Raw genomic sequence first — 21,816 nt, 5'->3', positions numbered from 1 at the left:
AAAAATATATATTTGATACAATTACACATTTGTCGACATATTTGATAAAATTAAACAAATTAAATTATGGACTAATCAATCGTAAGATGGGAACTTTCAATTAAATTTGAATTAATTTTACTTTACGACAACTTTAATTTGTCCGCCTAATTACAAGTCTGTCAATTTAAGAAATTTAATAAATTATTAGTATTAACTTTCTAATTGGAAGTTATTACAATTATCCTATTCAATTCGAGGTTTCAATTATCTTTATTGATCCCATTCTCGTGGGTGATTCTCTCTTACACGTCACGCTTTTGCCGCAGGAGCTGGATGAAAAGAGGATAAAGAACATGCGGAATTATATGATGAAATCGGTGGAGATCGAGCGGGCGGTGGCGCCGATAATTGCCCAGTGTCTAGATGGCATTGAGAAGGCGGCGAACGAGATCAACGAGAAGGAGGACACGATGTTGGTAATTGAACGCTACAAGAGCGGTTTCCAGCCTCCTGGAGACTTTCCCTTTGAAGACCTATCACTCGCTAAGACCTATGATAGCAACAGTCAATTGGCTCAGCCGGTTATGCAGCCGATTCATAATCATCTCACGGTCAAGGGCACCGTTTCCGGTGGCAAGATCAAGAAGAGGGTCGGCCTTTTCGGAATTTTCGGCAGTAATAAGGTAGATATTCGTCCATATTACTTTTGAAGATCATTGTGAGTATTTTAGGATCGTTGATGCAGTGCATAGGATGTACTGAAAAGATGTGCTAATGAACGCCCTTGAATTTAATGAATAATGTTAATAAGTATTGAAAAATACTTAATAAATAATTGGTATTTTTTTGCAGATTTTTCTTTAATACTCTATTTTAATTAAATGCAAGATAAGCTCTTTATATAATTATTCATTATTCATTATTAACGTTTGATTATTTTGATTTTATAATTTTTTATCTTTTTTATTAGAACGGTATTTTTTCAGACATCTTATACACATTATTCCTCGCGAGGTCATCGAGTCTGGGCGATTCTACTAAACTTACGATTTTTTTGCATCATAATTACATATTTGATATATAATATATTTGATAGATTTTTTAAATATACTGACAAAATAATTCCTGATTCTCCACTCGTAACGCTGAGGACTCGCATGACTCCAAAGAAAAGCTGACATAACTTATTGCATTATTTATTTTATCGCCCTCTTATCGCGAAGTCGTGAGAAGGAAAGGATAATTGCAAAGGATATCGCAGATTATTTTTTTATAGCATGCACGACAATACTTTGAAGTACTATTTTATTCTTTTAATTTATTATTTTATGTATCTGTACTTGCATCTCCTTACTCGCCGACAGGCCTGTTCTTATTACAAATGCACACAAATTTCTATTGCGCATGTATATTAGTAGATTCCGCATTCTCCCGACCGGCTACAATAACGTTATTTATGAGCGACTTCTCAATTATGTTTTGTGCACTATTATCTATGATTACTCGAAGCGGTTTTTTTGCGTTCTCAATTTATTATTATTTAAAGTGGTTTTGTCTTTATAATTTATAAGCGCTTTGCGATACAATAAACTCTATTCATATGCAATTTGAACTGATATTAATAAAATTTATTTGAAAATACAAAATCTCTTAATCATATATTTAAGATTGCAATTAAAGAGGTAAAAATATCGTGTACTTACTCCCTACTGCAAGATTATATTTGCAAAAAAATAGCACACATTTAATATCCTCTTTATTTTATAACAATAATATATATTATAAATATGTTATTCTTATTTTAAATTTTTGTTTGCGTTTTGGAATTAACTTTTTGAATGTTTACTTTTAAATTTATAAATTAATGTAACAAAATCGATAATGATTAAGTTTAATAAATAAATTCTGATAAAAATTGCAATGAATCGAGTACTGTATCTTCTTTTATTTTTATACGTTTGGACTATAATTTGCAATCAATTCATTTCATTTGATCTCGCTTAACGAAAAACGTAACTTGTTTTTCTCTTCTGTACTTTCTATTAATTTGGTGGATGGTTCAATCTGCCTGTGGTCTTCTTGTTCCCAATCATCACTATGGGCTATGAATGGGGATATTATCACACTTAGTAAGTACTTCGTAGACCGCTTTTTTGCTCGCAATTATGTATATACTAACAACCTTTATCTGCCTCGTAAAGATAAAATACATGCGACATTAAAATGTCTTGTTAGAAAAACGTGAACCCAGCGGATGCATTAATCTTAATCAGTATAAGGCTAATAAATTATATAACACTTACAGAACATGTAATATAAAAAATTTAATTAAAATTTTATATTGTATAACTAAACTAAATTAAATTTGATACGTAAGATATAACAAGAAATTAAATTATTTTATTATTAGGTATAAAATTAATTATTTATAGTTTTGTGAATCTTAATTCACAAGGCAAGAGGAAGGAAAGGAATTATGATTCTAAAGCTCTACAACTTCTGTAAGAGATTTATTAAATACAATTTGTGAAATTTATGAAAAATTTTTAATTAAATTTATATTAAAATTAATGTATTGTTAAAATTCTGCAGCTTTATAAAAACTTATACTTAAATAAATTTAAAATTATAATTACCATTATAACTAAATCAGTTTATTCATTTATTGTAATATAAATAAAATATCTTGTACTATTTGAAATTAATGTTTCCGAAGTGACCTGAGTTCACGTTTATGCTATTGTTGAAAGATCTGTTGAAAGATCCTGTTCATTCGCTGAATGATACGCTTTTGGAATTTGTTTCATGCGAACGACAGAAGTTGATCGAGGTGTGCATAGCTTTAAAGGTCTGTCCTTCATATATTCGCCAAATCGTTTTCCGATTGATCCTTTTGGTGCTACGTTGAATGCTTACAAGTGCTCGACTTGCTCGTCTTCTTTATATGCACTAGTAAATAGATGAGACAAGCGATCGCTTCTTTGAGAGCGGAATTGTCTTTACCGCCAATTCAATTATTTCATAGAAAATTAAATTACGAGATTTTCTATATACATAAGATGTTCGAATTTATCAAATAAATTTAATTTTTACGAAATCCAAAGCTTCTAAGAGTCTACGAAATGTAAGAATTGTAGAGTTTTGATATTTAGTAACATCAATCTAAAAATCTACGAATTTCTCAAAACCTAAATTCTAAAATTAAAGAAATTAAATTTTTTTTAGTTACAATTTTAAACTTTCTAGCACCAAAGGGGTTAAATATTATTCCCATTTTTTAAATATTTTTTTCTAATTTTTTTTATCATTTATATACTGCAGAGAATACATTTTATCAATAAGCGATATTGAATATTAAAATTGTCCATGAATATCAATTTGTATATGCTACTACAGTATCTACTAACAATTCGCAGATCATTAATGAAATGAGTTGCTTCTGCAACAAAATGTGTTCCCAAGCTTTCTCATCTTTCTTTTTCATCTTTCTTCTTTATTTTCCTGAGATCTAGACTGCAATATTCTGAGAGAAAACGAGAAAGAGAGAGAGAGCGAAACTCATACTTTTCAATCACAAAATTTTATTATTCTTGCATACATAACTTATTATTAATAAATGCATTAATATTAATTATATTAATTATTAATTTATTTTGACAATTTGATGATACCGAAAAATTTCAATAAATGCAAATAAAGTTTTTGGGTCTCGGGAAAATATGCATAGAAAATTTTCGAAGGATCGATATTTATTGTAACAAATTCCAGAATAATGTGCCTGGCTACGGTGACGGTGCCAAGGAGGACTGCAGCGATCTGCCACCGAATCAGCGGAAGAAGCGACTACAGCAGCGACTGGACGAGATCCAGGCGAAAATCCAGCAGGAAACCGCGGCAAGGGACGGTCTGATGAAGATGAAAGGCGTGTACGAACAGAATCCTGCCCTCGGAGATCCAATGAGTATAGAGGGACAATTAAATCAGTCCAGTAACAAGCTGGACAAGCTTGGAGTCGAATTGGCAAAGTTTCAAGGCTACCTCGAAGAAGCGATGCGTGCTGGTGCCAGTTTGTCTAGGTAAATTAAGCTTTGCTAGAATTGTATGAGGAACTGCTCATATTATATTTGCTATTTATATAAATAGCTGCTCTAAAAATGAGGAATGTTTGTGAGGAGTTTAACTGTGAAAAGTGAAATGAGGAGTGTGAAGCTTTAATTTATGTAGAATAATAGTATTTTTATCATATACAACCCTATTTAAAATAAGTTGAATTATGTGAAATATACCTACGGATATATGCAGAAGAAATTGTCTATGCGCTGACAAGCGTATAGCACATGAAAAAGAAGAAATATGTAAAATATGTGTTTTCTATATAATTAATTGAACAAGTCAATATTATTACGTCGTTTAATTATAAAATTTGCCAAATAGGTAAAAAGATAACTCGGTGTGGTTTCAGCCCAAGTCAAGCACAGCGAAAACCTACTACTAATGGTTCAGCAACGAGACCGTTGAGTTCACGAAGAGGTAGTCATTCGGGAGGCGAGGAGAGCCTTTCGAGATCCGCTTCAGACTCGAGTGTCTCGAACGCGAACGCGAATCAACCGGTTCACAAAAAGAGCGCACCGAGCACACCACAACCGACTCATGGGTAAGTTATTTTGGTAATATACAGCGGGGTAATGCACAAATCACATCATACACTCTGAAAATCTCAAAAATTTTAAAATCCGCGTCTTCCAATTTATAAACTTATTTTATCATTTGTACCATGGTTTATTGTTATGTAATATTTATCATTATTTTTTATTATTATTAGTTTTTATTTTTATATTCTATTAATTGTAATTACTTTATTAGATTCTTCGAGTTCTCCGTTTCATAGTTCTTTATTTTCATAATTCATATTTAAAAACATTATAGTGTCTTTAACTCTTATGCAACTTCTCTTATCTTATCGGGACTAATGAACATAACAAAGATAATACGAAAAGTGCTATATGACTCATCCTCATTTTACCTATTTCAACAAATTAGTGTGACAAATTGAGTTTTGCTATGTTCATAATTTCTTATAGGTCTATTAGATTACAATTTATATAGTTGTTGTGTATTCTTCTTCGCGAAAGTGTTTGGTTTGCGATGTTGAGTAGAGTAGACACTTTACACTAGACAAATAGCCACGGTTTTCGCTTTATGGTACTGATGCACAGTTCCACGAACAGCCCGGAATCTGGCCTCGGCGAATCGAGAACGTCGCTACCCGGCAGCGGCGGCGAGGAGTATTATCATGACGAGGTGGATGCTCAGCCGCCACTGGGAACATGTCGGGCGCTTTATCCTTTCGATGGTAAGTCCAAATCTATGGACAGTCACGTGATCTATTTTTTTATGTTTTCAGTTTTAGGAACAAAGAATGTGATTAAAGTTAAAAAAATTGCGTAAACAATTATTTTATTCTTGTTATTATAATTCTTAATCTTGTTATCATTTTACTATTTTAATTTGCAGCGACTAGCGAGGGTTCTATACCGATGTACGACGGCGAGGAGCTGTACATGATCGAGCTGGACCAGGGAGACGGTTGGACTAGAGTACGACGCATCTCACAGCCAATCGAGGGCTTCGTGCCGACCTCGTACATAGAGTGTCACTTGTACAACACTTAGCCGCTTCTCTTAGGTTGATAAAAGAGAACTGTGCGACACGGAACCGCTCAAAGGTGTTTATGAACGAGGATGCGTAACGCATTTGGCGCCGTCAAAGACTCGAGGGTTGTGTGTTGGATAGGAATTGGCACAATATACTAGAACAACAACAGTGGATCACAGGCCTAAACCCAATAAAATAGAAAGATTCTGAAATTCAAAGACACAGGAACTTATAGACATGGACAGGATATTGATGAATATTCACAAACGAAGTATATAACAAGATTTGTTTTAAAATTCACAAGATTGATAAAGACAAAATTTCTCATTTACGAATTTGAGAAATTATTCCTAAATCTAAAGATCCACAGTTCCAGAAGAACACAATCTATATAAGTAGAAGCATTCGCGGAACCGGATTATTATGCTAATATTCTCATATTTAATAAAATTGCGATCACTATCGGTTGTCATGTATAAACATCTCCAGCACATTTCCCAAGGATTCCTGTTCGATCGTTCGGCCGATAGATCAGGAAAGAACAAAGGAACAATACGTTACGGACAAATGCCCCGGCTTTGTGATCAATCAATCTAAACGTAATATGGATAGAAGCTCATTTTTGAGCTTATTATAGACCTCTAAGAGACATATTTCGCCCTTATCTGGATTTATTTAATGTTTTAATACTTTGTCATACAATAATTACTCTAGCAATTATCTGTTAAATATTTAACAGATTTTATTATTAATAGCGAATGTATTATTTAAATGTACATTATTTTTGCGTCCTAACCGTGCGATTTTTTTTGTTTTTTTTTTAATGAAGGCTTGCGGCGGCCCTACAGCCTTACCTGCATTATTTTAAAATTTATAAGTTATAATTAATGGCTGTTAATTATTAATTATGAAATTTTTTAAATGGCTGTATTATTATATATTGTGAGAGAAAATTCTGTTATGCGCGGGGGACTATCTTGAGACCTGTATTTTTTTACGTTCCATTCTCGTCGAAATTATTACTGATGATAACAGTTGCTACTTTATTAATTTCGAAAGTTTTTATTTAGAAATATTATATTGCAGACTGTGTACTATGTTTCACTGTGTAAATAAATAATTTTTTTTTCTAATTATTTTAAAATAGTTTTATACGAAGGGCCACGATGGTCCTAAAGTCTATCTACGGCAGGAAACTCACGAATCCAGAAATAAGGGTTGAATTTAGGCATCTGTATGATAGCGTTGTGTCCAATCATATACATATTCAATTGTATGCATTTGTCACTTTTAATCCTTGAGCAGGAGCAAGCTCCTCGAACACAGGAGAATTGCGTTATTGGGGATAATTATGTAAAAAATAATTATTTAAAATTCGCAATTAGAGAAAATGCCAAATTTTAGTCGTTATTAAAATGATAATTAACGAAAATAGTGCAATATTCTGATTAAGGAGCTTGAGTCTTTTGTCCGTGTCTAAACTTGTGAGTTTTTGAGATCTCTTTTAAATTTTACATAAACGCGGCTGCTTAAGGATTAAAGCACTATGTCTTCATGAAGAGTCGATAGTGAAATGGTCCTTAATGCATTCACGCGACTTCTCGAGACGTATCCTTTTTCCGTGTAGCTGTGCACGAGCGAGACGTTTAACCCCGTTAAGAAGAAAAAGAAGATGTAACTACTTTAGTAATAATAATTGCGCTCTGCCTACTCGTTACTCGCAAATTAATCACGACTGTAACCGTCGCCGCACCGAAGTTTTATCGTTCTTATTCTTTTGTATACTCGACATTATAAAAGGTGGCCGATTGTTTCACGGATACGGCTCACTACCATGCTGAATGGCTGAACACGAGACTGATCGCCGCTAGAGTTTCGTCGTACTCACGCGAATCGAACAGAATCTTGATGTTAACTCGTAATCGAAATCGTAAAGTCCAACGAAATTTTAGAATATAATGGCAAGAGAAGAATTTAAAAAATTGTAAAAGAAAGCTAGAATACATATAGCCCAGGATTATAAAATTTGGCGTGGCAAAGAATTTATATAATTGAACATCATTATGTATTCAGTTATGAGATCAAGGTAATAGTCCGGGAGGTAATGACACAAATTTTCAACTAACACCGACAAAGCTGATTTTCATTTATACATTTGTTTTCGTGTTACAAATGAATAAAATGACTGTCAGTCCACGATCCCGCGGGACGGGGGACTTCCACAGTGTCTCAACAATGTAAAAAAAGAAGTGTTAATATTAACGAAAAGTTAATATCGACAAAGTTGAAAATTCTTGTACTTACTTGACAACATGAAATGTCGAAAGGATACCGTCAGCCGCGGCAATTGCGGAACGTCGTGCGTCAGTCACTCATATTAATATGTGAAAAAAATGGGGTAATTATGCAGTATAGGGGACTCAGTTCCAATCATGTTGACTTTGACACATGTTATAGAGGCAAGGATACTAAACAACTTTTTCTTATAAATTAATTAGCGCTCTCGTACAGTTTTCGAGATATACTTAGAGAAAAAAAAACAGTTTTTCTTAATTATTTCCAAAAATATTTATTTTACAAAAAAGAAGGGTCAAACAAACAATGAAGCTCGTGATAAGCTCTACAATAAAGATTATAGACATATTTTACCTAACTTCAATACTTTAGTCGTTATAATAAAAAAACTATTTGAAGACACTGTGGAAGCCCCCCGTCCCGCGGGATCGTGGGCTGACGGTCATTTTATTCATTTGTAACACGAAACAACTGTACAAATGAAAATCAGCTTTGTCGATATTGGTCAAAAATTTGTGTCATTACCTCCCGGACTATAACTTTTCTAAATTTATGACTTTCTTCGGTTCAGGAAACTATGAATTTCTACCACATGGAAAACTTCATGCCGAGCTTAGCTTCTAGAATGAAGATTTTATAAAATTAGAAAAATGTACATGTAATAGGATGTGCCAAGATTTACGAAACTGACATTTTTTGCAACAGAATTTTTAAATCCTGATAAACCTTTGATCTACATTTAAATACGTGTGTAACACTGAGGTTCAGTGAAACGATATTTGTTGAAACAAAGAGTGTTGAAATTCAAAACTCGATTACGCTAATATCAATTTGTGTCGAAAAAAAGGGTCATTCCGATGGATCGGTCGGCGTACCGCGTTTAAGGAGTTGCCTGAATGTGACTATAGTTAGTGATAGATTTATGTAAATATTGCCAGGGATGTGGAAGCGAGAGCGAGGCTACCTAGTATGCGAGTGCCAGAATCGATATTAAGCCGGGAAGGACTCGTTTCTGTCGCGGATAAGAGTTTAGTCCTCACATAGTCCTGGTATCCTACGGCAATACTCTGTGCTGCGTTGGTGCTACACAGTATATAAAAAAATAGCGTTCGCGATAATCCTAGCGGCATGGTGTAATTGTAGAAGATATAGTATTGTCGGCTAATGTCACTATTGTTATTTCGGGCGATATTACGTAGCGATAGCTACGAGTATCTCTAAAACAGTACAGAGAGAAGCCATATATCAAAATCGATTCTTGATCCCCATATGCCCCGGAAGGAAGTCCGCGCAAGTCGCGAGAACCTGGCGCGTTCACCGTAATTTTTTCGCAAAATCCGGGAATCGTGTAACTTTCTCGCGTATTGAATGTATATGTATATATTATATATAGATATATATAGATATATATAGATATTATATATTCGATCGTCAGGAAGAAAAGGCGTAGCTTCACTGTAGCCGTACGCAAGTACACGAATAAATATGGTCAATAGTCAGACACTCATACACATACATATACACATACAGAACGTACATATATACATACACGCGCATTCTGCCCCCCGCTCTTGATCGCTTCCGGTTCGTTAATGGCGAAAACAAGGGAACTGTTCGGTGATTATGTCAAAACGAAGTAACGGGGCCGTCTCTGTGCCCCATTTTATTGTGTCTGTTCTATGTATATTTTGTGATTCTCTGTACGCGCGAACAAGTATTGTAGATAATTAATTCTGCGTTTTATTATACTTTATTATTATTTTTATTATTATTATTATTATTATTAATATTGAAAAAATACAGGTACTAAACCAATATAACTGTTTCGGATACGTTAACGTGACTGATATATTTGCGCCTTTATGTCCAGTTCTTCCTCATGCGTTTTATTCATTTAATATTTCATTTTTAGAAAATATATATTTGTAAAGATTACATTTGAGTTTCGGTTAAAAAGTTGCACTTTATATTTCTTGTATAACGAATTTTTTTTAATGTTACAATTATGTCATAATTTTTACGATTTCATTACTGTATAAAAATCGAATGTATGTAAATGTCATAATAATAGTTATTAAATTGTGAACATAATGTTCCTGTTTATGCGAATACGCGTTGAGAATTATTTTTCATAACAATCGTAGTAATATTATTAAAACACGATGTAATATATTTGTTCAGCGAGGATAATTTATGTATTCATTTTAGTAACTATTATTGTACGAAGTAAAAAGTATTTTGACGCCGATTTATATTTTGTTTCGAAAATTTTATTCAAAGAAGCTGCAAAAATATAAAAAGTGCAATTAAAACTAGTGAACTGATGCGTGCGCCGTCGCAATCTTTGTTTCGCGCTGCGTCCATTTCTGAACAAAGTTATGCTGTTTTATGTTTTTTAATGATCGAAACTAAATTGCACGTACGAATAAACGTCGCTAGTACTGATCAAAGTTGTTGAACAGTCATTATACGATCATAATTAGCTGCGTTTTGCGATCACGCGAGCGAGTATCTGCGACGAAGTCGAAATCGCGTGCAGCTTCAACGTGAACCGATGAAGCACCAGCAGTTCGGTGAGTAAATTCATGTCTACTTACACTTTATGTAAAGCTCATTTAATTCATAAAATTATAAAAAAGAGAAATCAATTGAGTTGCATTAGTTGCATTAATATTGATTAGCACAATTAAAGCTGTAGATAAAACATTTTATTCAGAATGTAAAATCGGAGATAGATAAAAACGCAACAGTTCCGAGATTTCTTTTCTTTGGATGTTATTTTATTTTTTAATTGGCGAGTTCTTTTTTTAAATTTCAAACATGTTTTTTGGCACACCTATACATTCGTACATGATTTATTTTAATGAATCAAGGTAGAGCGTCGACCTTCCATCCATCGAAGCTAATACGTTCTGTAAGTGCACCGTAGTACGTTCTCTATTAATAAACAGCCGTGATACATGCATCGTATCAAAAATTGGCTCGACAACTTTCGGATAGTTTATTTTACGTAATACAGAATATAAATGTATAAGAGTAAAATTGTCCATCCGTTTTGAAAGCGTTGCGCAGTTTCTATTCTTCTGTCAGAGATTGTATATACAATTGTGACACATATCTTACAAAATTTTAACAACTGACGAATAAATATAAAATACGGACCAACAACACCTTCGACCCGTAACGCAGGTTTTTTTCACGGGAATAGGATACATTCGTATAAATAGGATACAAATTGCAATATAGTAATCACTATAATTGTAATTATAGGAGTATACAGACTAGGAACAGTGTCCTGCAAAATATAATTGAAAAAATGCGTGTTACTCTTGCTGTGTATTGAGATATTTCACGGTTATATTCAAATTTCTACGGATCTGTGGATTTATAAAGCTAGAGAAAGAGAGAGAGATTTACAGATTTACCAGTTTTATATTTTCTTAATTTAAAAATCAAGAACTCATATATTCAAGAGATTTGTGAAATTATTCAAATGCATGGATCATTATGCGTCAGTCTGAAACGCGACAAAGCTACGTGTTTGTAAATCTCGAGATCCGTACGTCCAAGAATGACTGACTAGATCAAAAACATAGGAAAAAAAAAACGAATTTACAATTGTAATTACTATTCAGTGCGTAGGACGCGCATAGTCTCACGGAAAACGTTTGCAAACTTACGCTTGCAAATCTGCATTTCTTTTACGGGACACCGTATATCCAAACGCTAAGAGCTACTTAATAATATTTTTGTCATTTGTTGTTAACACTTTGTACTCGAGCTACAAAATCAGAATTCATTTAGAACTCAATTTGTTAACTTTTTTACACTTGATTTATGAATGAATGTAAAATTTGAAAACGTTCTCAGAATGTAATTTGCGACAGAATTTTTATACTGTTTGTTAATATTTTATAAAAGTACAATAACATTAAATTATATCTTTGCTATATTTTCACATTTTCACATGATAGTCGAGTGCAAAATGTTAAATATTAAAAACATTGCACTATATGATGTATATACGTATATGTTATATATCTATATATCGGCAGTCCATAGCGGTAAACGTAACGTTGACGGACAAAAATTACGTTAAAAATACAGTCGATACAAGTATTCATGAACGACAAGATGATAATATTTTGCAAATATTTCTTCAAGTCTTGAGTTTCGTAGATCCGAGACTTTCGTATTTCAGAGATCACACATTTACATACGTAGATTAAAAAATTCGAGGATTTAGAAAAATCCCTCAAACAATTTAAATTTATTTATATAAAATCCAAAGGTTTGATTATATAAATCGAACTAGTAGCGCTCAAAAATTCATGAATGAGATCCAAGAATCTTTGAATTCGATTATTGAAATATTCAAATATCACAATAGCGTCGCTCATGACCAGTATCGCGATAAAATTTAAAAATCCACGCGGTATAAAAGAAAAAACGAGGGATCGATCGATCTCCACGAGATCAATGACAGATCCGCAGTAATTAAGTACAAATCACTAGTGACATTTACAAAAGATACAAGCGGACCTTCCGTGTCAACTGGCGATCCGCGGCACCCGTTATCACACAGTTCGCGTTATCACTGAACAAAAGTCGATTCTACATCTAGTTATTGAGCAATTTACGACGAGAAAACCCGGGTGACGGAATCATCGTCTCTCCGTCGTCTTTCGTCGTGCAATGGGCCGCTCTTGCTCGGTTTAAACGTTCAAGTCCTCCCAATCCTCGATTTGTCGAGGAGTAAGCTCGATCGTGATCCTGGTCAGAGTGCGCAGGAGATCGTGCAATCTCGGTGGTAGCGGATTCGCCTGCAAGTCGATGAATTCCAGGGCGGGCGCAAGTCTAAGTCTCTCTACGTCGATATCTACAGAATAAAATTTACTGTATTATTTAACGTCACATTATTTCAAGAAAACCTATATTCAGATAAAATTGTTTACATATAAAAAAATTATTCTTGTGTTTTTAACATGAAAATATTTGCGTAAAATCTTTTTTTGCATAAAATCTCTAGAATAAGCGCATAATATTATTTTTATATTAAATATTTCCAAAACATTAATAAAAAATTGTTATATGTCCACTCCTGATAATGTTATATGAGTATTATATGAAGAAGTAAATAATATTGTTAAATATTTTAAATGATCAAAAATATTATAACTTTTAAATGTAATAACTATAAAATTTATGAATATTTTATGGACAATAATTCATTAACATTTTACCACAATAATATTCGCAAAACAATTTTATATTTCACGAATGAAGAAATACGAATATAATGTAAAAATGGACATATAACATTAACGCAATATTTCCATAACATTAAAATAATATTAAAAATATTGAATAATATTCTCATAATATTATTTTAATGTTATTTTAATTTTTAATAATATTCATATAATATTCTAGAAATATTGTGTGCTTACAGGGATGTAGTATTAAAAATTTGAATTTATCAAAACTATATTGATTTTAATCGGAAATGAAATATTTGATGTTAACATATTTTTAATGTATCCTAAAATATTTTAAAGATTGCATAGTTCTAGCCGTTCTAAGATACTTTTTTGTATAATTTTAGGATACTTTTCTAAAAGAAGGAAAATTGCGTGATCCATTAACTGTTTGAGTTTTTAATAATATTTAATAAAAATCTTACATAACGATAAGTCGACAAATACTGACCGATGATGAAATTATTATTGGCGAGGAGTCGTTTAAGCTGCGGTAGCCGCCAGGCGACAGATGGTAGAGCAATGAAAGTGTTGTGCGAGATATCAAGTCTCTCCAGAGCTTGCAGTTCGGCCAGCTCCTCGGGCAGCTTGCTCATCTGATTGTGGCTTAAATTTAATTCTGCAAACGATACATACACGATATTTTGCCAAATGATGTAGTGAGATTTCGAATGAAAATTCTTTCAATTGGCAAATTATATAAAAGGTGAAAATTAAAAAAAAAATGGACAGTAATTCAAAACTATATTTTAGCGGATCGTACTCACCGGTGATTAATGAGAATTTCACAGCGAACTTTGCCGGGATTTTAGTGATTACATTGCCAGAGAGGTCGCATCTCTTCAACTCCGTGTGTCGCATCAGATGGTAGACCGCGTCTGGGATTTGCATGAGCTGGCATTCCGACAAGTCTAAAAAGTCAAACGAAAAAATGTACAGTTTTCTGGAGAAAAAAAACACAAACATCGTCACTTTGAAATTATACTGCTCCTCAGGGTCTCATTAAATTTCTGCCGCACATCAAAATTAGAATAAACTTTCGAAATTAATTAACATTTTAGTAATAAAGTCTACGAAATGGAGATATCGTGTTTTAAGGATAAAGTAAAACATTAATATCTCTGATTTCAGGCGGCCGATTGCGCATCCTTCATAAATAATGAAAGTAAAGACTGTTATTTATTGCGATCTTATATCTTACGATATATATCCTATTATCCATTATATAAATTCCATTCCCCGCTCCAAACGTTCAATGATACTTTTAATACAAATATCATTTTTAATATGAATATCAAAATTTTTAATATGACAGTCAATGAAAAAAAAATAGTTGAATGAAATAAATAATTTCTTTTATAAATAAGATAAACTTTTATTCTTCTGATATTTTATTTCGCGGTAATTTCAACGCGTGAATAGAGTTTTTCTTATGCGCGATTAAAGTTAAACTGTGACAATGAGAGGATGTATGACTTTCCCCGCGCTCGGGTATCGACAGCATCGGCTAAACTGATAGTAATGATACTGTAAAAGTGTTCCGACACTCAAAGAAAAAAAAAAAAAAATGGGAAAACGCCAGTCTAGGCGCATCATAACTGCTGAAAGTGTACTTAACGTCAGTGCACCGCGTTTCACGCTTTCTCCGGCGCGGTTTCCAGCACGGAAGGCCGTCGACGCTGAAGTTAACTCGAACGCGGGAGCCGAGAACGAGCGTTACGGAACAAACGTATTCTGTATTATATATTTATCAATCATCGCGATCATTGTAACATCGGAGCGAGCGATTCCGAGAGGATAACAAAAATATCGTAGAATTGCGCGATTTAATGATCCAAATGAACAAACTGGATTTTGTTAATGCTTTGCGAGATCGAATATTGATGAATCCTCCAGTCAAAGTTTAATAATTTAAAAAAAATGTTTTATATTTTTTTTCTTTGTCATGGCAAAACTACACTAAAAAAAAAAAAAAAAAATGTTTTTAACGATAATAATAATCAGGCCTAAATGGTAGTCACTTTAGTGAAATAATTTTAATTAAAATATTCAATAAAATATTCGGTTAATATAATCAAATATTTAGTAATATTTAATAATCGTTTGCTATTATATTTGGTTATTAATATTTATTAATATAATTATTAAAAAATACTGTAAATATTCTGCGTTAGACAAGTATCAATTAAACATTTCGTTGAAATTATTTCGCCAAAGCTTGATCATTATTATACTGACGGCATACGATATTTGTAAAGATTTAAAGATTTAAAAATTTTTTATAATCATTTATTTGATTATTCGATTACTTTATAAATGTTTACAACATATTTTATAAATATTTTCATAATCTTAGATTGAAGAGATCGTGAAGAATCATTATCTTAAATATTTCTAAATGTTTATCATAAAAGTATCACGTGCTGTCTAAAAAATTCTTTACGATTTGATCGAGGAAGATAAAATTGTCGTTTGATAAATCTAGATACATTCTTGAACAACACGCATTGTTTAAAATCTGAACGACTTTCGGATTGTGTTTAAAAGACGCAAGTTGTCTTTTAATACATCGCGATGTTAGAGACATGCGTGCTGTCTAGACTCTTGAATATCGAAATCTCTGAACCAGGCGCGAGGAGAAAACTTAACAATTATACAACGAAATTTCTTTGGTCTAAGTATCGTGCCACTCCAGCCGCATTTTCATAATTCCGTGCAACGTACATGCGTCCCGGTCGCGCACCAATGCGAAGCGCGTTACGAAAACACCGTGGAAGCTTCACCGTTGCGGATTTAATGATCTTCTTGCCGAATTTTAAGCGCGTGCAAAAGGAACCGCAAATGATCGCTTTCACCGAATCTTGCAATTTACCGAGGCTCTCGTTCTCCTGCGCCTCCTCGCAGCGAAGAACCACTCTCGTCACGGCGTTCGCCATCTTGACCGTTGCCGCACTGACTCACCGGACGCGGCTCCGACTGCGTTTAAGACATTTATTTCTGTGCGTGCCTGCCGAAACGAATCCCACCACCTGGCCGACCGTGATTCTCATTACGGCACATTCTTGAAAATCGTGGTTATCGAGGGGAAGTTTCCGCGCACTTTCCACGACAATCGAATGAGCGTGCGCACTATGATTGCGCTAAGCATGCATTTTATGGCTAAGCGCCAATATATAGAAATTGAAGATTTAGAATGGTCACGTATAACGCTCGACAAATATCTGGCCAACGAAAATTTTGGACATTCTTTTTAACAAATGGCAAGGGGACATCAGGCAAATGTGCAAATAGTCATCGGATTATTAATTGTTCGTGATGCCATTTCCAGACGGGTTTTGATCCCTCTGAATCACCCATAACTTTGCACAACCTTAAATCTCGATAAAACTTATGTTTATGAGTCATAATATTTTTTTTATCGGAGATCTGGAACTTGTGCGATTATTTCTTAATTCTTATAAAAAAATGTGAATTCTTTATCGAGACAAATACATGTTTTGATTGTATCAGCAAGACGTACACGATAGAATGTATTTTGCTGAGAACAGAACTTCTGATTGGATTCGAAATTTTATCGGAATGATAGACTTAACTGTAAGAATTTGATCAACGTCTTCTAGTTGACTCTACAAAATTTGTGAATATTCAATAAAAGTTTCTTTCTCAAAAGTTATGCGGACCTTACTAAATAGACGTACCTACCGATCGAACCTATTATTTTCAATTTTTATAATCAACTTTCTTTCCATTGTTTGATTGATTGAAGTGCGGGATAAAAAAGGATAAATATCGTGCTTTAATACTACTTTATGAAAACTATTGTTCATTCTTTTGGAATCACTTTCATTTAAATTCAAAGTAACATTTTCGCAAACAATGATTTAGACTATATTGTGTTACGGGGCGTCTTATATAATTTGTACAAAAGATAAGCGAGGCTAAAGTGTTTGAACGGGGGATTGTGCAATTAGTGTGAGAGTCATTGTGTAATTAGTATGAAAGTTACTTTTCGCTATTGCTCCCATGGCTAGTTAACGTGCGCGTTTTTCTTCGCCAAAAAGTGGTAAAAGAGACCTGATAGCAAGCTACCATTTAAGGTCGCGAGGCCCTATACGGAAACTTCTCGCGTAGACGCGTTTGTGTTTCGCGTTGGAAAGTCCTGCGTTTCTGGATTCGCACGAGATCCTTTCCTCGACGAGACGCACGAAAGCGTCAGCTTCGATATCTGCTGAAGCGGAGCGGTGTTTACGTGCCTACGGCGACCGTGATGGAAAAAGGAATTTTATGAAATAAATTAATTTTCTTATCTCGTCGGATGCAATATTGAAGATTTAATATTTAATTTATAATCTAAATTAATATTTGCCGGTATGCGCCAACTTGTAGAATCACGATTTTATGAAATCAGAAATTTACCCGTCAAGCGCTACAATATTATTTAATATTAAATAATATTCTTAAAATAATATTCCTGAAATATTATTTAATATTAATAAAAAGTGATTATATGTCCACTGCTGATAATATTATATAAATATTGTATAAAAAGTAAATAATATTATTCACTTTAATATTTTAAATTATGGAGAATATTATAACTTTCAAATGTAATAATTTTTAAGTTAATAAACATTTTGCCTAACAATTTGCATTAAATTTTGAACATTTAACATAATATAGAATATTTATAATATTCCATAAATATTAAATAATATATTACGAATGCTATATAAAGCCGTCATATAACATTAATACAATATCCCTATAATATTAAAAAAATATTATATTCTCAGAATATTATTTTATTATAATATAATTTTAATTCTTAACAATACTTATATAATATTCTAGGAATATTGTAGCGCTTATAGGACTGCGACTCAGACTTGGCCTGGAATTGATAAATAAAAGATCCATAGAAAATCCACGGCGCCGTAACAGAAATTTATTACTAACGTTATTGCTATTCTTCGTCATTTTATTTGCATTACGGTACGGATCTTGTGCTGGCACGTGAAGCTAAACAATAAAAAGAGGTTCATAAAGGAGTAACAGCCTCTTAGCGATATTCGGAGCGCGTAGATCAGCATTGCCAAGGCTCCGCTTTACTATTCCGAGATCGACCTTTCGTGCGTGTGCATCGACTGTCCCGAAGATACCGCAACGACCAGACGAAGATACGACCAGAAAGGATCGCGGCTGTCCCGCGAGGCCCACGGTGCGAGAGGGAAAGAGACAAAGGCCGGATACGCGCGTTGTGTAACGCAATGTTTATCCAGTCAATTATCTATGCCGGAGTTGCGAAGCGAGCATTTCACTTTTATCCGCGTTGATGCTCGAGAAACGCCACCCGTTTATTTATCCACTCCTGCGTAACTCCGCTACCGCTGGAAGCTTCATACGAGCCTTCATATAAAAGTCTTTAACCTTATTAGCTCCTATGTAACAACGGCTAATATCGCAAATAGCCTGATGATTTTTAATCAGCGGGAAATCTAAATGTCTTAACAATCTTTCTCGCATATAAATTACCTTTGCGTAACTGCAGTTTATCGTTGTACCTCACCAATGTGACCTGTTTCGTAAGTGATACATCCCAGAGAAATTGATCGAGAGGAAAAAGAGGGGAAGACTTTTTTTTTTTAATCTCCTTTGTCATTTGCAGCGCATTTTTCTTGACACTGCTCATTATGATATAATTGCATCTCTTTATCTTTAATGAAATTAATATTGAAATTGCAAAGTAGAACGGAAACGTTCCTCGCGTATTATGTGATTGCTTTTACGCGATGAGTACGTCATTGGCATGATCCGTACTTTCTACGGAACTATGTTATAAGCTTTTTTGCCGAGCCGCAACAGGAAATCGCCAATACGCCGCGTCCCGACGCTCGGCGATCGTAGATCAATTTTTATTCCTTGCTTCCCATTTCTTTTTTTTTTTCCAATGCGTAATTGTAGCGTTACGCGCATGTGAGAAAGAGCGTATCACAAATCTCGAAGAAAGTAGGAGAGTTCGTTAGCCATATAAAACAAACTGAGTCACCGATAATGCATTAGATAAGATAGATATTAACGCGACAATACGCAGAAAAGCGCATTGTCGCGCTCTACCGCTTGCCACTTGTAATATTTTTTATCGCAATCGCGATAATTCATTTACACTTTGAATTTTATATTTATATTTATATCGTAGAAACTGCGCTCTATGGATCTCCAGTTTCAGATTTACAGAACTTTCTCCAATCGGATTTGCGGCGTTACGGATTTATAACAAATCTTTACTACTACAATTATTAATATCGCGAATCAATAGTATCAGATCTTTGGCAGATCTTTAATATTAATCAAAACATAAAAGCACTTAAAACAGGCTCTTAGTGCCACGTTTTTCACTATAACTAATCCTACATAGAGAAAAAAGTACTGTTGAATCAACAGTACAGTTTAATTGGAAATATTTGGTTAATTCAATAACAGTATTAATGAGATAAAAAGATTAAAAGTAAAGACAATAACAAATATACTTAAATGAATAAAATTTAGTTGAATCAAACTACATGTATTAAAGACAGCTCGTGATTCAACGTTTAACTGAATCAAACTACGTTTTAATTCATATCACAGCATTTTTTTTTCTTAATATATCAGATATTTAAATTTAATGAAGTTTTGCACGTTTGATTTTAATTCTTATTAGTAAATTTTTCATTTGCAAGTTCCTATGGCTGCGATCCAAGTGCGAGCGTTGCAGATTTTTGATTTCGTAAAATCGTGACACTGCAGATTCCGAAGATTGATCTCAATTGTAAATTTTTGGGACCAGACATCGCGAATATTTTTGCGTTAGGATTCGCGTGAATATTTACTCAACATCACAGTCCTTTCGTTTGTACGAAAAAATCCCGATTTAAACTTCAAATTTTAAATTTTAGAAGTTCTTGAATTTATCGTGTTTCAGTGTTCGTAGGGTAATTATCCGTCTTTGATTATAGTCTGTGCAATCGCAATCTATGGAGTACGTTTTATGAAAGGTGGTGAGTCACAAGCATCGACACATTAAAAACAGCAAAAGCGTCGTTGCTGATCAAGGTTACAGTGTGCGCAGACAGCGTCGCAGATAAGGCAAGGGTGGAAGTTATCTTGAATCAGGAAGTATTCGACACTGACATAAATGGTGTTTACAAGGCTCGGTTTTCCTCGGTAAGATAATAAATTCTCTTTTATAGACGATTTTAACTAGCGCGCGCAGTAATATGTCATTGCGAAATTTATAAACTCTGTCAAATCAAAGATTACCTCGTTTATCGTATCAAATACTCCTATTTAACTTTTATACAAGTCAAATGCAGACATTTCAGCATTGAAGCTCGTTAAAACTCCGTATTAAGAAATTGAAAGTGCGCTTCGAGATGCAAGTAATTTTCTAGCCCATATCTAAGAAAAAGTTGCGAAGATCCAGAATTTTTATATCTTGAAGAGGAAGCTCTTCAAGATTTAAAAATATTTCTTACAGGATTCCATGATGTTCTTCAAACTCGATCTTACCTAAGTTGCAGTTATCCTGGGCTTCTTCGCATCGCGAGATCACCCTGATGATCGCTCGACCTGCCAGTTGCACGCATACTGCCATTGCGACATTTCTCTCGCCTTGCTCCTGCGAGATCTGCTGCACTTCTTCCTCGTTGTACGGTGGCCTCATGTTTTTTTTTTTTTTTTTTTGTTAACACTTTGTTTACGTTTAGAGAATACGATTTACAGCGACAGGCGCGCGAATGCAAATTTTAGTTTGTCGTGTCGGAAATCAACACCGGTCTTCGCACATTCGTCGAGGAAAAATTATTTCAGCAGTAAGTCTTCTTAATCGATTCCTATTGTAGTCGCTAGAAGATCATCTTATAAGCTTCAATTAAAAACAGCTGTTATTCCTCTTATGAATTTTACATCCGTTGATAGTTACAACAGTTGCCGCGAGTCACTGGCGAAGATCTAATCCGCGATGAAAAAATTCTTCTGCGTGGAGAATTTTGCCAAGAATGGAAAACCGTGCGGATTGGATCCCAACGTTGCTGAAGGCTATTTCTTCTTTGCGAAAACTTCTTTTGAGACTCGAACTTAATTCCAATAAGATCAGAGCGATTTAAAGAATCGTAGATTTCCGATTTCTTCACCGGGACGCACGTTCTTCACCGGGACGCACGTTCTTCAGAATCTGCGCGATTTCGGGACAAAGTCCACCTGGAGCACGATTCTCCTCGTTCTCGCGAGCGAACTTCAGCAGGACCGACTCGCAAGGGCTTTGCAAGTCCTCTCGACGGTCCTTTCGACGTACCCGAAGGCTACCACGGCGACCGAGGTCCGTTTCAGGTGACTCCGTTCGACACTGCCTGCACGAGTGTTCACGGTGCTATTTAAGCCTTCACCACTTCCCCCGCCATCGGGGAAGCGTCTCGAAACAGCTGACTACTTATGTGTGTGCGTGTATCCACTCTCCCTCTCTTTGTTTGAAAACAAACGCAGCCAGATGCATTGCGCGACATGCAAGCTGTCAAATTCGACGTCGGGAATTTCCGCGTTAGAATCACGTTTATCCAAGGTTTCAGGGTTCCTTCGGGGTCTCTTCAGG

General features: G+C 34.3%; 2 protein-coding genes across 9 annotated transcripts in view; one reads left to right on the top strand and one right to left on the bottom strand.

Moving 5' to 3' along the window:
* Positions 1 to 7,673, top strand: part of LOC105201630 (formin-binding protein 1-like) — a 39,900-nt gene extending 32,227 nt beyond the window's left edge. The window contains exons 6-11 of one of the 7 annotated variants that reach the window (XM_011169716.3): positions 309 to 665; positions 2,804 to 2,812; positions 3,751 to 4,058; positions 4,445 to 4,636; positions 5,199 to 5,335; positions 5,497 to 7,673. In XM_011169716.3, the coding sequence (XP_011168018.1) occupies positions 309 to 665; positions 2,804 to 2,812; positions 3,751 to 4,058; positions 4,445 to 4,636; positions 5,199 to 5,335; positions 5,497 to 5,654 (1,161 nt within the window). In that variant the 3' untranslated portion in view covers positions 5,655 to 7,673. Of the gene's footprint in view, positions 1 to 308; positions 666 to 2,800; positions 2,831 to 3,750; positions 4,059 to 4,444; positions 4,637 to 5,198; positions 5,336 to 5,496 lie in introns of all 7 variants that reach the window. The other 6 variants (XM_011169714.3, XM_026140861.2, XM_011169715.3 and 3 more) reach the window with 6 other exon arrangements.
* Positions 7,674 to 10,180: 2,507 nt separating this feature from the next.
* LOC105201629 (leucine-rich repeat protein soc-2) lies at positions 10,181 to 21,596 on the bottom strand. 2 transcript variants are annotated; one of them, XM_011169711.3, is made up of 4 exons: positions 20,739 to 21,596; positions 13,958 to 14,101; positions 13,642 to 13,809; positions 10,181 to 12,811 (listed from the first exon to the last, which is right to left on the bottom strand). In XM_011169711.3, exons 1-4 carry the CDS (start codon positions 20,890 to 20,892, stop codon positions 12,648 to 12,650), a joined length of 630 nt encoding a protein of 209 aa, XP_011168013.1. In that variant the 5' UTR covers positions 20,893 to 21,596; the 3' UTR covers positions 10,181 to 12,647. The 2 variants fall into 2 exon arrangements, with proteins under 2 accessions (XP_011168013.1, XP_011168014.1); XM_011169712.3 differs by lacking the exon at positions 20,739 to 21,596 and adding an exon at positions 16,063 to 17,645.
* Positions 21,597 to 21,816: the final 220 nt, after the last annotated feature.

This window comes from Solenopsis invicta, chromosome 7, assembly GCF_016802725.1.
Source record: "Solenopsis invicta isolate M01_SB chromosome 7, UNIL_Sinv_3.0, whole genome shotgun sequence".
NCBI classification, from domain to species: Eukaryota; Metazoa; Arthropoda; class Insecta; order Hymenoptera; family Formicidae; genus Solenopsis; species Solenopsis invicta.
This window is presented reverse-complemented; position numbering and strand designations above follow the sequence as displayed.